The sequence below is a fragment of the Ambystoma mexicanum genome, chromosome 4q (assembly GCF_040938575.1).
Source record: "Ambystoma mexicanum isolate Mex_15411 chromosome 4q, UKY_AmexF1_1, whole genome shotgun sequence".
NCBI lineage: Eukaryota > Metazoa > Chordata > Amphibia > Caudata > Ambystomatidae > Ambystoma > Ambystoma mexicanum.
In genome coordinates, this window is record NC_090928.1 from 193,604,955 (window position 1) to 193,622,290 (window position 17,336).

Sequence of the window (17,336 nt, forward strand, 5' to 3'; positions counted from 1 at the left end):
TGGGACCCTAATTAGAAATAGCAAGGGCTGGGGCCCTATACATGAAACATAGACAATGTATGAGATAACTGGGTCTTGGCAGGAGAGTATACTAATACCCTTCAAGTATCGCAAGTCTGGGATTAAAACCCAAATAAAAGGTTGGAGCTCAAAGGGATTTAGAACCTTGGAGCTGAGGAACGCGATGTTCTTTTGGAGAATCATTTTGTGTTTTGCAGGTGAAGAGACTGAAAAGACATTTGACCTTTTAAGTCTGGGGAAAGGAGCGATCCCGTGAGTTTGGAACATTTTCTTGAACGTTTTGAATCATTTGGAAATCCGACTAGCTGAGAACATTTATGGTGCCTTCATGAACACTATTTTCTTTAGAGTGAGATCACCCTTGCACCATTTTGTTAGTTTATAGTCTGAAGGACAGAGTTAGGTTTTGGGTGCACGTGACGGGGACAGACGTTATACTTCTGGACATCCTGACTGTTTTCACAAGTTCTTTTGATGCAAGGAGCCCCCTCTTAGTTTTAGGAATAGAGGCCTTTTTCCCCAACCTTTCTTTCTCAATAGGGGTCTATACCCCAAAACATGCCACCCTAGTGTCCCAGCCTTAGTAATGGTACCTCACAAGGGAAAATCACCATGTACCTAGAGATGAAAGGGGCTTGTTTTGAAATATTACCAAGTTAAACACACCCTAAATCTTTTCCACACTGATTAGCTTACAAGTGTAAGAGCAAAAAGTCCTCCAGGAATTATGAGCAATACTATATTGTGTCCTTTCTTTGTTTTTTCTGTTGGTTTCATACTAAAGATAAGAGGATAAAGTTGTGGATCCTTTGACAATTATGACTAATTGGGGTAATAGGAAACATAAATATTAGGTAGCATATTATTGGCTACTAGTGCCTTGATTATCTCTAATCATTGTGGGCTGAATACTGTACTCTGAATAATGACCTTATGCTCTAATTTCCCTGTGTATCACAAATCCACACATCACTCAGATATGTTCCTTGGGTGTAGTGTTCATTCTCGCGCTCAGTACAAAATGTTTGTAATCATTCCTTATGGACCAATACTACCCCATTCTCAGTTCTCGCAGTATTTTGGGAAAAGGCTGGACTGATAAATTGGTGTCTGCTTCCAAGGTACTGTGAATATTGTGCATGGTGGTAACTTGAGACGACTGTGGTGCTGGGCTTTAAAGGGCCACAGTGGCTTATTTATTTTCCCACAACTCGGAGTGCGTGAAGAAATATTTTTCTCAATGTCCTAAAAGTAAGGTTGTTTTGCTCCCTAATAACACACTTGACAAACTGAATAATACATACGTCTGATTTATTTTAGATTGGGTTCTACAATGCTGTTGCCATCCCCTGCTACACAACCCTCACGCAGATCTTCCCTTTGGCAAACCCTCTTCTCCATGCATGCAGGTAAGGAATGTTGTGCTTTAGTTCCTCTTTACAAATGATATGACCTCTAAGACAGTGGTGGTGGGAGATACAGAAGTATTGTGGTATCCAGATTATGTATTGGACCCTGGGGAAAAGGTGCCAACCAATCAGGTAGCTGGAATTGCTGGAGGAATCCATCACTAACGGCTTTATTTTGTTATCCACATGTGCTCCATGCTTCTGGAGACTGACACATTTTTTTCAGACTCTCCCTCCCTTCCCCTGCCCCCTCGATTCTCCCCTCAACTCTCCCGCAGATTCTCACATACCCCCCCCCCCCCCCAGGAAACCCTTTACACAACCTCACTTACCTGCTTTTCCTCCGATCCTGTGACTTCCTTTTCTATTTTCATGGCGGTAGCCATATTTGTTTTGTTTTAAATAAGCAGATTGGCGACATGCAATACTTGCAGAGGCCATCCTCCATGCAAACAAAAAAACATTAAAAACTATTAGTACCCGGGGAGGGCTCAATCAGAATGAAAGAACCATTCTGATTGGCCCTCGCCGAGGCATTACCTGGCCGGGAATCCCTCGGTTGGGAATCCACTACCATTGTCCCCGGAGCGGTGCATGGCAACCCCTCAGCCAATGAAGAGGCTTGAAGCATGGCCATCCCCGCTCCGAGCCTCGCCACGGCTGAGAGGCTGCCTTCGCCCCCCACCCGGGACTCGGGTAAGGCTTTTTTTTTTCCCTTTCTTCCCTCCTCCCTGCCCTCCCGACCCCACTTACCTTCTTGCTTCTTTGTCCCCGGTGGGAGACGATGGCATCCTGCATCTGTGTGGAGACTCGTAGCGGGGCCATCCCCGGCGATAACCCAGGTACGTTTTTATTTTTTTATTTTTTTTTTCTCCCTCCCTTCCGCCCTCCCAACCCCACTTCACTTTTTCTCTAGGGAATGGACGCGCTGGGAACACTTCTGTTTCCAGCGTGTCCGCTCCCGATGGCTGCCATGGAAAGGTTGTTTTTTTATTTTTTGTCCCGAAACACTGCAGCGTTTCGGGACAGAAAAAAAATGTTTTTGGTGCCCCGGTCACGCAGATATTGCGGGCAGGGGTACTAATGGCTATATGCCCCTCGTGGCGTGGGCATTACTGACTGAGGTAATGCCCCGGGGCCTTCATTAAGGCCCTAGCTTCGCTCGGCCCTATAACTAGGGGCCCCAGGGCATTACCTGAGTCAGTAATGCCCCCGCCGCTTGGGGCATATTGCTTAATTAGCACCCTGGGGGGGAGTGCCCAGGGCCTAATAGTGGTAAAGCCTGCAATTGGGGATGACAGAGCCACTAATGGCCCTGAGCCCTCACAATGCCCTTTCTGCACTCACGCCCATCTGACCTGTGCTGGCAGGCAGTTGCCACGGCGGTCAGTGCCCCTCTGTGGGGTTTTTCACTATAATGACAGAAATCACTTCCTACGTGGTCAATGAGTTTAATCCTTGCATCAGTCTTTTTCTGTACCAGAGGTGTTTTGATGGCCTGAATCTGGAAGTGTTCAAGTTCACACTCTTTTCAAAAGTAATTTGAACAGTGGAACAGACCTAAATACCAGGTTTTCATTTCTTCGTATAAAAAAAAAACACCTTAATTATTCTTCAAATACTTCCCATAGATCAACCCACATTAGCCCTTGTCGGCACTTGCTTGGTGTGAGTATACCAGCTGTTTGCTGATCCCAGTTCCTGTAGATTATATTATGCCTTTCCTGATTTGACATTTTTGTACCACCCCCAACTTCAAATACCATCACAGCCCCTAATTTGATTCGGACACTGGTTGCAGGTGCAGCCTATCTGGCTGGCTGAAGTGGAGGAGTGGTTGCCCTGAAGACCCTGCCACCTGCATCTCCGCCACTTGTCCTGCCTGGCTTCTGCCTTCCCTGAGGCTGCTCGCCGATGCTGCACACCATCTGGCGCGGTCACGTGAATGATCGTGTGACATGCTCTACCACTCATCAGTGGCTCAAGTGCATCCTGATCTAAGGGCGACCAATTTAAGGCCAGCTACTACTCCTATTTTTTCCATACTCGCGCTACTTTAATATTTACTGGCATTGGCATAGCTCCCTTTGCTGTCTTATTCTCTCTATTCTGCTCTTTCGCTTCCATGTTTTCCACTATACCAGTTCATGTTTCCTCCCACCTACCCGATCATCCACCCCAACACAGCAGTGACACTTTCAACTTTTCTTACCCCATCATGTCCACTTTCCATAGGACTTTGGAATTTCTGTTCAGCTTGTAATAAGTCTCATTCCATTCTGCATCTTTTTCTTTACTTTAATTTTCATTTCCTTTACCTTACTGAAACTTGGATATCTCCTGACAGTTCTACAGTGCCTAAATATCTTTTCACCCCCTTACTAACTTTGCCCACTCTCCATGGCAAAGGCAGTGTTACTCTTCTTGGACCCTTGTTGCTTCTCTACCCTCCCTTACTACCTTTTCGTCCTTTGAATATTACTTTTCGCAGTTTACTCATGCCTCATCAGTCTCTTTCCTTATTCTATATCGACCACCTGGTCCGCTCACTGTTTCATGCTAATTTTGACTCTCTTATCCTTTCTCTTTCATCTTTCTCTTTATTGGGGGACTTCAACCTTCACCTTGCGTCTGCTGAAGCCTCCCTCCCTCTTCTTCCCCTTCTTTCTTTTCATAGGTCACATCTTCCTACTTACCCTGTCCCATCGCGCTGGCTCCTTTCTTGATTTAATCTTTACTTCTCTTTCCTGTGAAACCCCAGTTCTAGCTCATCCCATCTACTCTTTACATCATGAGCTTCTCTTTTTCTCCTTCTCTCCCTCCTCAAACCTTGCTGCCCTCTCCTCCTCTTTTTTTCATGATCTTTGTTCTTTTCCCCCTTCTCCCTCACCTTCTTTTCTTCCCTTTCCTCAACTCTGGGCTCTAATGCGGACCTCTCTTTGCGCTCCCTTTCCCAACGCAGCCTTCTCTCATCTTAACTATGCTTTGCATCCTACCCTTGACCTTTCTTATCCTTCTTGCCCTTTTACCCCTTCTAAGAAACCCTGACAAACCTGGCTTTTTCCTGCCATTCTTTCTCTCTACTCATCCCTCCGCAAGGCTGAACCCTGGCGGAAAAAGTCTAATGCTCTCTCACTCTCCTTTCTTACTATGACACTCTCCTACTCTCTGCTAAAGAACAGAACTTCTCCTCCCTTACTCCATCTTTCTCACCAGTCAATACTATACTCTCCCCCCGTCGTCCTGACCCCCCCTCTCTCTCCTCCACACTCTCGTCCACGGACTTTGCTGACTTTTTTTTTACATCTTAAGTCTCTTCTTTTTGCTACTTTCTCTCCTGCTTTCATTTCCCCTTCACCTCCCTCTCTGTCCCCTTGCTCTTCCCTCTCCCTCCCACCACCCAACCCTCTATCTCCTATTTCCTACCTCTAACGGGTGCCAATACTTCTTCCTACCTAAATTGTGTCCACCTAATGGCCTCCTCCTCGACCCGATTCAGTCTGCCTTGATTACCTCTGTTTACCTACTTCTTCTTTTTTTTTTAAAGTTTATTTTCAATTTAATTTAAAATAACATCAATCTATGAATTAACAACATGTTTACAGAGACTATTTACAAAGTTACCTAAATATCAAAAATAATAATACACAGAAACAAACCCCATAGAAACCCACAGTTCACATCTTATAATATACAAAGTCAGATTCAAAACTTCCCCAAATCTTCACAAATAATCAATTTTTGCCTTGTTTTCTATATAAACGTCTTCCATATCTGCCAAAATATGCATTTCATTCAGCCAAATTTCTTTCTCTAATGTAACAGTAGATTTCCAATTTCTAAGGATGATTTTCATACCCACTGCAGCACCTCTAAATAGCCATTTCTTTTGGCACTGAGTGAGATCATCCAAGATTGAATCATTCCCCAAAATTAATGTCTCAAGGTTAAAATCAATTGTCATTCAGGACCTTTTCAAAAATCTCACCAATATCGCTCCAAAATCCTTTTACCTTTCTACAATCCCACATCATATGTTTCAACGTACCAGTTTCGTGAACACATGCCCAACATTCCGGATCATCCTTCAAACCTCTCTTCCATAATCTCTCCGCGGTCCAATAAACCCTGTTTAGGATCTTAATCTGTCTCGTTCTTTCAGTCAAACCCAAGGAACAAAGTTTGACATTAGCACACATCCTTGTCCAAGTCTCCACTGTAATGTCAGAACCAATTCTTCGACTCCATTCATTCCTCAGCAAACCATTGCTATTGTATTCATGCACAATCTGCTTGTATACCCGGCTAGCTAAGCCACCCTCATTTATCAAAGATTTTCTTTTAAGAAAATCCAGATTCAATCTAGCCTGGAAATCGATCCCACCAACAGCAATCTTTAATTTCCTGTAACCGGAAAATCTGAAATTTTCAATATGAAATTCTTGTTGTAAGTCTCTAGCACTCTTCCATATATCCTCGTTAAAGAGGTCATCAATCCAATTGACGCCACCCAAAAACCACTCGGGCCAGAACAACATTTTGCCACCCATTTAATAGAAGGATTCATCCATAATGACGCACCAGGATCTTTGTACGCATTCACACCCAACAAGCCACTCCGTTTCTTCCAGGAATTTCTCAGACAGGCAGTCAACGGATCTTTCACACCTCTCGATCTCGATTTTGTGGTCAATAACGCCCTTGGGGGGGTGGTGCTGTTGAGCAGCCCAAGATGGCTGCTTAGCTTTTGAGCTCCGTGTGGCTCTGGTGCTAATCCGCCTTCAACTGCGGCATACGTTAATCTTGACACCCCACATCTGGCTAGATTGCTGCTTTCTCCTTTCTGCCTGCACCCCAAAGATCCTGGCCCGAATCAGACCTTAGACGCCTGCACACAGAACTTTGGCTGCGGCCGCCTGCTGACCCACAGAGGCCTCGGCACGCGCCCGGTCCCTGCCCCCTCCTCGCCGGCTTCCATTGCCTGTGGCTCGTGGTAGGGCACAAGGTGCGGTGCCCGAGCGCTCTGCCTTCCTTCTGAGGACCCCCACAGTGCTGACTGCCTTTGGCTGCTGGGAGGTAGAACCGCATCCTAGACCGCGGTGGCCCCTCCTCGGAGCGCTCCGTTCCGCAAACGGGCCCGCCGCAGGGGCTCGCGCCAGATCGCGCCCCAGCCTCCTCCCTCACCTCCAGTGCCGGGTTCTCCGCTGCGGAGCTACGTGGAGCCTGGCTGCTGCTTTGGACCCGCAGCCTTTGGATCTGCGTGGTTATCGGTGCCCATATTGGGGCTATTGCGGTCCACCCTGGGCCTGTCCTCGGCTAACTGTGACCATGGAACTCCTCCTTCTGCCCTGATCTGGGGCCTCATTCCTTGCCTGCCTGCTTTGGAGTGTGGGATTACGGGAACTCTTGCTGACAGCATTGGGTACCTCTCCACCCATTATCATTGGGGCTCCGGTCCACGCTGTAGCCCCCCCTTGTTGCTGATCACCTACACCCCTACGAACGCTGGGCGCTTGGCCTGTATTCCCCCCCCCTGCAGTGACTGGGCCCCAAGGGGAACGAGACTGGCTGGGACGAGTTTACACAGCGCCTCCCATCCTAACAAAGGAGTGGGCCCTTACAACATAATCACCGCAGTTTACCGGGTGGCTGCCTGCCATCGTGGGTTGGCGACCTCCCCCTCTTGGCCCCTGAGTGGCCCAACGCTCTCCATCCGGCTTCGGCCTTCTTTCATCCTCTGTTGCCACAGCCTGCTCGCACCACTGACACAAGTGTGGGTCCTACTGTCCTTCAATACCTCGGACCCCTGACCATCTGCGCCTGTGGACCCCTGCTTGATCCAAGGGCATACTAGCAATGTCGAACAGATCTAGAGGGAACTCTAAGGGGGGAGCCATGGATAAATTCACCAAGACCGTCCCGAGAGCGGAGGCAGAACACACATCATCCCTGCAGGGGAAACCTGAGGCCGACGCTCACTCCTGTTCAGTGTCCCCCCGATTTGACTACGCTTATGGAATCCATGGCTAAAAACGTTGCCTCCTTTCATGAAAAGTTGGACGACATCAATGCCAATGTCGCCGCCCTAAAAACACGAGTGGATCAAGCGGGGACCAGAATCACTGATGCCGAAAATAGGATATCAAGGAATGAAGATGAAATTCATGTGCTGCAGAACACAGTTGCCTCCTTGTCGCGCGACATGAAGAGTGTGAAAGCAAAGTGCAACGACTTGGAATCGCGCTCTGGTAGAAACAACCTGCGTATTATTGGGATCCCTGAGAACGCTCTGAAGAGGCGCATGGAGGATGCCATTGAATCCTTACTCAAAGATCTGCTAGGTAATCCGGTCCTTTCACCTTATTTCACAGTTGAACGCGCCCACCAGGGCTTTAAGTGGGCCGGGGCCTGCCGGGGCTGGGCCCCGGCAGTCTCCGAAATTTCGTTTTGAGGCGGGGCCCTGCCGGGGCCCACTAATCTCCCCTGTCAGCCCCGGCCACTACAGGAAAAAGCATTTTTTTCTACAGCCTGAAGCTCTCGCTCGTATGCGAGGGCTTCGGGCTTCAGAAAAAATGCCTTTCAGCCATAATAGTGGCGCCGCACCTGCGAGGCATCCCTTTAATCAAGGGATGCACGTGGGCCGGCGCCACCATTATGGAGAAAACGTGTGGCCGCTGGAAGCAGAGGCCTTGCTTTCTAAATACTGAAGCTCCCATGGATTCTCGGGAGTTTCAGTCTTTAGGAAAAAGGCCTCTGCTTCCAGTGGCCTCACCCTTTCAGTCTTAATGGTGACGCTGCCCCTCCCCAGCTGGCGAGGGGCAGCGCCACCATTAAGGCTGAATAGGAGAGGCGCTGTCCCCTGCCAGGCAAGCCTATAGAATAGAAATGCAGAGATCAGCACCCTCTCCCCTATAGGGGAGAGGGTGCTAATCTCTACAAAAGGCTGCCTGGCAGGGGTGCCAGTAGCCCATTGAGCCGGGGCTCGTCAAGGGGGCGTGGCCTAATGGCCCATCAAGACCCCTGTTGTTTGCCACGCCCCCTTGATGGGCCCCGGCTCGATTTGTAGTGCCACTTAAGGCACTGGCGCCCACCGAGCATTGCACCACGCCCCAAACCAGGTGACATCCCAAGGCCCATCATCGCCAGGATTCTCAATTACCGGGACAGACCTCATCCTCCGCTTGTCGCGTGAGAAGGGTGATCTGTGCCTCGAGTCCCATACCATCAGGATTTTCCCAGATTTTTCCATTGCGCTACAACAGGAGAGGCACCAATTCCTCGGGGTCAAGAAACTGCTTGGGGAACGCAGTGTCCCATATGCCATCCTATTCCCAGCACGACTCAAAATCACACACAACGGCAAACTGTACTTCTTTACTGTCCCGGACGAGGCAGTGAAATTTATTGAAGCACATATTCCACTTCATAATCCAGCGGATGACCGCGCCAACGATGACTAACCAAATACGAGCCAGCCCGACATGGCCTAACTCAACTGATTCTTGACTCTGAATGTATCGATGGCAATGATGTAATACAAATTCCCATTCTATCTGGTGATCCTTGATTCTCAATGCGATGATGGCAACGTCGTTCTCTACTCAGCAAATATAGCTTCCTGCCACAAGCAGCCTGGCTACCAGCAATGCTTCTGAACTGGAGACACTCACCATCCTTTCTCCCCGGTGCCTGTAGCCGGCCACTTGCCCTGAACACTCCTACATCTGCAGCCTACTTTTCTGGTTAACGTACTAGTTCCTGGGACCAGTCATTGGATCCGCCCACCGCAGAAACCTATCCTGGACAGCATCTACTGTCCGACTCTGTTTTAAGATGCCGACCACACGGCAACAGCGCACCTCACTGCAGTTGCAATGTTCATGTTCATTGTTTGCTACTGCTTTTGGGCCCTGGTTGGGCCACGAAAGAAGAACACCCACGTTGGGTGCTGGCTGCCGACCTCTGCTTGAGCGGTGGCGTTGACTTACCCAGTGCCGCCTGGGCTTGGGGAATCGCTGGCACCTATGTTGGGGATGGGGGGCCTACACTGCAAGTTGGGGGTGGGCAGTGAGGGTGGGGGGAGGCAATGTTGGGAATTGGTTAAAGGAAAACGGCATGGAAGAGGGATACATGATTGCAACGCAATATGCCTGTACTGCAGTTGGGTGTAAGGTATTGAATGGTAATGAATATCACTGCTGGGATGTCCCATAATACGGCACTATGTCACTTAAAATCATGAAATGGAATGTCCGGGGGATTGAGTAACTTCACCAACGCATGTAGGATAACTGCCTATGCCCAGAGGCACGGAATTAAAATACTCCTTCTCCAAGAAACGCATGCCCTGGGGCGCCTAGCGACGTCTCGCCCAGAATTGGGGTGTTAACAGATACTACACAAAATATTCAACCCAGTCCAGAGGAGTATTTACTCTAGTTCACAAATCAGTCCGATTCTCGCTGTGCACCAGTCACATTGACCCTGAGGGCAGATATGTAATACTTCATTGTCTACTTGCTAACATTGAATGCCTCCTCGTGAACACATATGCCCCGAATTTCGACGCTCCAGATTTTTTCGCTGAAATCACCACCATACTAGTGAAATATATCGGGGTTCCAATCATATGGGGGGGAGATATGAATCTGATTTTGGACAATGAGCTTGACAGATCTGGGACTGGCCGAAGGGCCATCTCACGTGCGGCCAACAGACTACACACACACACATGAACACACTGGGTCTCAAAGACATATGGAGAGTTCTCCACCCGCAGGCGAGAGAACATACCTTTTACTCATCAGTACATGATAGCCTATCTAGGATAGACCTGTTCCTCATATCTAGTGGAATGGTGGGCAAGGCCACAGATACACAGATACTGCCGCGCACACTTTCGGACCACTCCCTCAGTAACGCTGCGAATCACATTGGGACATGACCAGCCTTCCCGTTCAGCCTGGCGAGGCCCTCCAAGACATAATTTTCAGAGCTGAAATCCTGGCCGATATCAACACCTTCTTTGAATGCAATAACAGACAGGATACATCCGATGGGAGGCATTCAAGGTCTTCATCGGGGGATGTGTATCTCCAGGGAGGCTGGGGTCCTCAAAGGTATTGGAAACAGCTTACAGCAGTCAGAGGTGAAGCTAAAAGAACTTGAAAAGCAGTACACCTCTGCCTCTTGCCTGACCATACTGGCACAAATTAGATCGGAACTGGAAACGTTTGAGGCCCACGCCCGGAGGGAGATACAATACCATGCCCGTCCCATGGCAGCCCGGAAATATGGTGAAGGGGACAGACCGGGGAGGACGTTGCCCAGACTGGTCCGCGCCGAGGGTGGTTGTAGGTCAAATGGTCGAAAACGAAATGATCGAATGACCATTTGATCGAAGTAAAATGGTCGGGAAAAAAAAGGTCGAATTTATTTTTATTTTATGGGGGGGGTCCCTCCCATGGGGGGGTCCCTCCCAACCCCCCTTTTTCTTTATTACAAATATTTTTTAACCAACCAAAATAAAAAAAAATATAAATAAATAAATAAAAAAATGCAAACTTTTTTTTCCGACCATTTTACTTCGATCAAATGGTCATTCGATCTTGTATTTTTGACCATTTGACCGGACACCGCGGAGGGTAGCAGAACCCATATAGACTGCATCAAAGACACATGCAGTGCCCTGTGCTGGGCTGACCAACACATCCTCGAAACATTCACCGCGTTCTATACAACCCTATATGGCCCCCAACAAGAACACAGCCCACAAGATACGGACCTCCTGCTTGACCAAATCCCCATGACCCTCCTCTCCCGCCCTACCAGAGATCAGCTAGATGTTCCATTCACCCTTGACGAGATAACCAAAGCAATATTGAGCTGCCCGAAGGGCAAAGCACCCGGGCCAGACGGTCTCTGGAGTTTTATGAGGAGCATGTTGCCATTCTTGCACCCAGACTCCTCGAAGTCTGGAATGAATCACTCGGGCTGGCTATTCTGCCCCAGTCTATGCACGAGGCCGTCATAACCGTGCTCCCCAAACCGGGCAAGCCACTCGACGAATGCGGGTCCTACAGACCCCTGTCTCTAATCAATACCAATATGAAAATCTTTGCTAAGATCATCGCAAGCAGGTTCCTCCCCATAATGACCCACCTAGTTCACCCTGATCAAAGTGGTTTCGTTCCCGGTAGATCCACAGCTCTCAACATCTGTCGTCTGTTCAAAGTCATGTCCAGAATCGACCCCAACGACAATGCAGTAGCGGTCACCCTCGATGCCCAGAAGGCATTTGACATGGTGTCGTGGCACTATATGTGGGCGGTACTCCACAAAATGGGAATCGGCCCACGAATGATATTGTATATTAAGCTACTATATACAAACCCTGTAGCCAGAGTCATTACCAATTCTAAAGTTTCGTCCCCCTTTGCGCTCCACAGAGGCACTCGCCAAGTTTGCCCGTTCTTCCCAATACTCTTTGCGCTTGCTATCGAACCCATGGCTGACAGTGTTAGAGACAAACACACACGAAAGGGTATGCGCCTGCGAGACACCCCGGAGATAATCTCATTTTATGCTGTTGACGTACTTCTCTATATCAGAGACCCGGCTGCTCATTCAGACCCTATCATACGTGATATAACAAAAATTGGCACATTTTCAGGCTTCACCATAAACTACACTAAATCTGAAATGTTCCCGCTCACAGTGGCAAACTCCCAACGAGAATGTGAATTTCCCCTCCACTGGTCACCTGGGGGCATCAGATATCTCAGGGTTCAGGTATCCCTCACTAAACCTTCACTACTAGCCGATATCTACGCGGCTGCAGGGCAGCTCGTAGAGGCCCGGTTGTTGAGGGGGCGCAACCTCCCGCTTTCCTTATCGGGCAGACTGTCCCTAATCAAAATAATAATTGTCCCTAAACTGCTCTACGTCTTTGTAAATGTGCCGATCTGGCCGGGAGGCGATACTTCAAGGACCTACACACTGCACGCACCCAATTTCTGTGGCATTCTGGCGCGTTTCGTAAAAAGTGGCAGCATATGACTCTTCCATACGAGAAGGGTGGCTTCACTGCCCCAGACTTCGCCAAATACTGGACCGCTGCACAAGCTCAACACGCCTCACACTGGTATACATTCACGGATCCTCCCCCACATGTGAAACTCGAGAAACTAGCACGTGAAGAAGTCAACACCCTCTCCCTCATCCTCTATCATACATTCCATACTGATGCCCCCCCTGACCCCGTAGCAGCAACAATCATGGCGTGGAAACGATTACTACAAGCACACCCTGGCCACCACCCATATTACAAATGGCTGCCCATCTGGGAGTTCCCGGGCCACAGCCCTACTCACGACAAACTCCTAATGAGACACTGGTACGATTTGGGCTACCGAGCACTGTCGTCCGACCTATACCCCGAAGGGAAGATCATTACTCCACAGACATGGTGACCCGGGCACTCTGGCTCGGCGCTGGAACTGTTGCAGTATTTCAGATTGAGGGCAGCAATCCGCGCCTGGTGGCACTCCTATCCCAACGAACCCCCAGACTTGCCCGAAATCCAATACATAACCAACTCGGCGGGGGCCAGGGGCATAACATCCTCGTTGTACAAAATGCTGATGGCTAACCCTGCTGATGCACCGTGGCTGGCACGAGAAATGTGGAGTGGCGAACTGGGCTTCCCCCTCTCTGATGCATTGTGGAGAAAGATGTGCATGCACACACGCAAGGCCTCCCTAAATGCCAGATATAGATGTATGTAATATAAGTTCCTGAATCGCCTATACTACACACCACACAGGGTAGGAAGGTTTGCACACGGCCAGGCTCATACATGCCCTAGATGTACATCTACAGATGCAGACCACATCCATATGTTCTGGGCTTGTGAAGCACTGGGCCCATACTGGAAAGCCATTATGGAAGCCCTCGCTGAGATAATAACGATCCAGATCTCTCCCGCACCTCTGGCTGTCCTGTTCGGAGTATGGGACGAGCCCAAGGCAAGGAAGATGTCTAAATTTTTAAATATCGCTACTATGGTAGCCAAAAAATGCATATTTCAGTGTTGGAGCGCCGCTCCCCCCGTCATTCGAGATGTGGCTAAAGGCCCTCACCTGGACTCAAACTTGTGAGGAGGACTACATTAACACCTTCCATTGACCTCTCGCCCCAAGAATGTATGGACTAAGATTTGTAGCTATCTGAACAGCAAGGAGGATATTTAACTTCTATCATCCCCCCCTCCAGATGAAGTAAGCTTGGTTATCCCAGAAACACACTGAATTGTAAGACCAAGGGCCTGTCCCATACCGGTGATCCTCAAACATATGTAATGCCATTCTTGTGACTGCGATATTATCTGTCCTGTGCACTGTGTTGTTTGTGTTCTCTCTTCATGCCAATAAAGAAAAGTTAAAACACAAAAATAACCCCCTTGGTGACAAAGGACCATTCAAATTTGCCTCCGCCATAGCCCATTCATCAGGATTCGGCACCAAGAAATCAACTATGAAATCACAATTAAAGGCTAGATGATGGGCCCTAAAGTTTGGTACTCCTAGTCCGCCTTTCTCCAATGGTAATTGTAGTTTCCACAAACTTAATCTTGGCGGTTTCTTGGACCATAAAAACCCTTGTATAAGCCTGTCCAATTCCTCCAGTAAGGAGCTTCAATATTTAGTGGGATCATACCCAAGATATAATTGATCTTAGGGGTGGACACCATCTTTAAAGCATTAACCTTCCCCCAAAGTGAAAGATTCAATAAACCCCAAAGCTCCAAATCGTTTTTAAAAGTCAAATTAATCACACTCCTGTTCACTCTCACAAATCACAGATCTTCGGAGTGATCCAAATCCCCAGATACAACATCTTATCCAGGCACCACCTAAACCCCAGGTCAGTTACATATTTTTTACTACAATTAGGAACTAGCGGCATCACTTCTGATTCGGTCCAATTCATTCTATAACCAGAAAAAGTGTGAAATAATGTTAAAACTTCCATTAAAGTCGGTAATGATTGATCCAAGTCCCGCAGTACCAAAAGAATGTCATAAGCAAACAACCATAATTTTTGCTGTAATCCCCAACATGTCACTCCATGTATATTAAGTTAATTTCTAATGACAGCCGCTAGAGGTTCAATTGCCAGAACAAACAACAATGGTGAAAGAGGACATCCTTGTCTTGTCCCTCTTTCCAGTCTAAAAGGACCAGAGTGTCTCCCATTGGTATTATCAGCTGTCGGTTCTGAATATAATAGTTTAATCCATGATCTGTATTTCACTCCAAATCCCAATTTTTCAAGGGCTAAAAAGAGGAAGTCCCATTCCACACGATCAAAAGCTTTCTCTGCATCCAAGAAAAAACAGCTGCATCCTCTAATTGATCAGCCGCCTTTTTAATTGTATGGAACAGTCATCTGATGTTGCTGGATGTCTTCCTTCCTTTCACAAAACCCGATTGATTCTCATTGACCAAGTTCGGGAGAAGATTCTCCAACCTAATGGCCAAGAATTTTGCCAGGATTTTATTGTCTCTGTTAATAAGACTAATCGGCCTATAGTTTCATCTTTCCCCTTCTTAGGAAAGACAGATATCATGGCGTGCCTAGTCGGCAGTAGGGCATTAGCCAAAGAGGCCACATACATATCCTTTAGTAATTCCAGGGCTGAATCTGGCAATAGTTTGTAGAATTCTACCGGAAAGCCTTTGTTTACCTACTTCTAATCCCCATCTAACTTCGTTAATCAACCTCTGTTGCCTCTTCTGTCTTCCCCCCTGCTTTTAAGTATGCTGTCATAATTCCCATTCACAAGAAGCCTACTATGTATCCCTCCTTACCTTCTAAATTACGACCCATTTCCCTCCTCCCCTTCTATCCAAACTTCGAGAGAGAGTCTTCTACACCAGGGCTCGAGTTTGAAAAAAAAAATATAATAAAGAAATTAAAATCTGGGGGAACTCTGAGCTTGGGGAAGTTAATTCACAGGACGTCAATGTCAAATATGCAAATTTCATTCAGGCTTGTCTTTCACAATAGAAATCAAGATGCACAACAAAAAAGCATTTGGCAAGAGAACACATTTTCATATTACCTTGCTGCTTAAGCCTAGAATGTATGTAACCTTGAAATCTGAGAACCTATAAGAGAAAATGTCATTTATAGTAAGATGTCAGCATGAGCCTTTCTGCAGCTTCCCAGACACCGATTTCTATGGTCTTGTGGTTAGGTATCATGTTTCTGAGGCGCAAGGTCAGGGATTGATTCCCATCCAAGGTTGGTTTCCCGATCTCAGTCTGATATTTATTTATTTTGTTATTTCTTAAACACACAGGGGGACAGCATCCTCCCTCTCAAAAAGGTGGACAGACACCTTCCACCCGTGTGGTCCCTCGACTTGAGCCCTGGTCTACCCATCGCTGCCCTCTCCATATTCACTCTCTACTGCCCCTCTTCAACCTTGCTTTCTCCCTTCCCATTCTACAGAATCTGTGCTCCACCACATTTCTAATTCTTTACTCTCGGCATGTCGCAATAACCTCTCTCCCATTCTCATCCTTATCAATCTGTCTGCCACCTTTGAGACAGTAGATCACAGCATCCTTTTCTCCTCTTTCTTCCTTTGGACTTTCTTGACCTGTTCTTAAGTAGTTCCAATCCTATCTTTCCAACCACCCCTACTCTCTCTTGGGCTGGCCGCCTCTCTTCCTATCGCCCCCTTCTCTTTGGTGTTTTAGGGTACTGTTCTCGGTCCCCTCCTTTACTCCCTTTACACTGCTCCTCTCCCGGAGCTCATCAGCTCTTTTAATCTTTCTTGTTATTTCTATACTGATACCTATACTCTGAGTAGAACAGGAGGCCTATCTTTGAGCGCGACTGGGGGCAGTCCGGGAGAGTGTAAATACGACACACTGCCTATCTCTGATAGCAGCAAGGAGCAGAACCCAACACAATATAGTTGTTGCACAATGCCTACCTCGGGGCACAGCATGGACCATATGGCTAATTTATGCACAAGTAGGCTAGGATGCAGGTCGGCATAAGATATTGGTTAATTTCAGTTATCAGATGAGCAGTCTATCTCACTACCAGTCTTTGTTTCTATTTGTTAGAATTATTTTTCACCAATACAGCAGTTCTGCACAAACACACTTTGACAGAAATAAAATCAAATGTCTTCATTAGTAAAAATCCATATTTCGAAGCATCAAATTATCCAGTATCTTGTACCAATCACTCATTTCCAGTTTCTACTTCTTTCCTTGCAGAACAGCTTGTATTTTATGAGATTATCCCTTGAAACAATCTAATCTGCTGCAATAAAAAAATCACTTTTGCATACTCCTTAAATCTTGTGCACATCTCATATATTAGACAATGTACTCTAGTCAAGATACTGGTGCCCACTATTGGTATGTATCTTGCCACAAGCCCCGATTCTGAAGCAATATTTTAATTGGGTGGCACATGTTCAGGGCATTATAATAACCACTCCAAAACCAGATCTATGCAATTAATTATTAGTGATGTCCTTACTGCAGCCAAGTAACCAGGATTTAAGGATCCCACATTACATAAACCCTACCCCCACATTCTGAAACAAGAAACAAACTGTTTGCAACAATATTTTTATTTCAAATATATAATGGTATACATTTCAGATGGTTCTCACCTCATAATAGAAGGGGGGTCCTTTTGAAAAACATCTAATTCAGGCACAGAAAAAATATACACAGCCTCTTTACCTTTATCTTGCTAATCAAAATGTATGAACATGAAGAATGGAAATTAGATCACTTACTCGAAATAAGGCCCACGGTAGCCCTCTATGCGCTATGAACAGAGATGCTAATTATGGACAATGTAATCAGACTA

General features: G+C 47.1%; 1 protein-coding gene across 3 annotated transcripts in view; it reads left to right on the forward strand.

The window, feature by feature from the left end:
- PDE10A (phosphodiesterase 10A) overlaps window positions 1-17,336 on the forward strand; it is a 1,126,451-nt gene that overhangs the window by 1,074,276 nt on the left and 34,839 nt on the right. For all 3 annotated transcript variants that reach the window (XM_069607718.1, XM_069607719.1, XM_069607720.1), the window contains exon 21: window positions 1,342-1,430. In XM_069607718.1, the coding sequence (XP_069463819.1) occupies window positions 1,342-1,430 (89 nt within the window). The remainder of the gene's footprint in view (window positions 1-1,341; window positions 1,431-17,336) is intronic.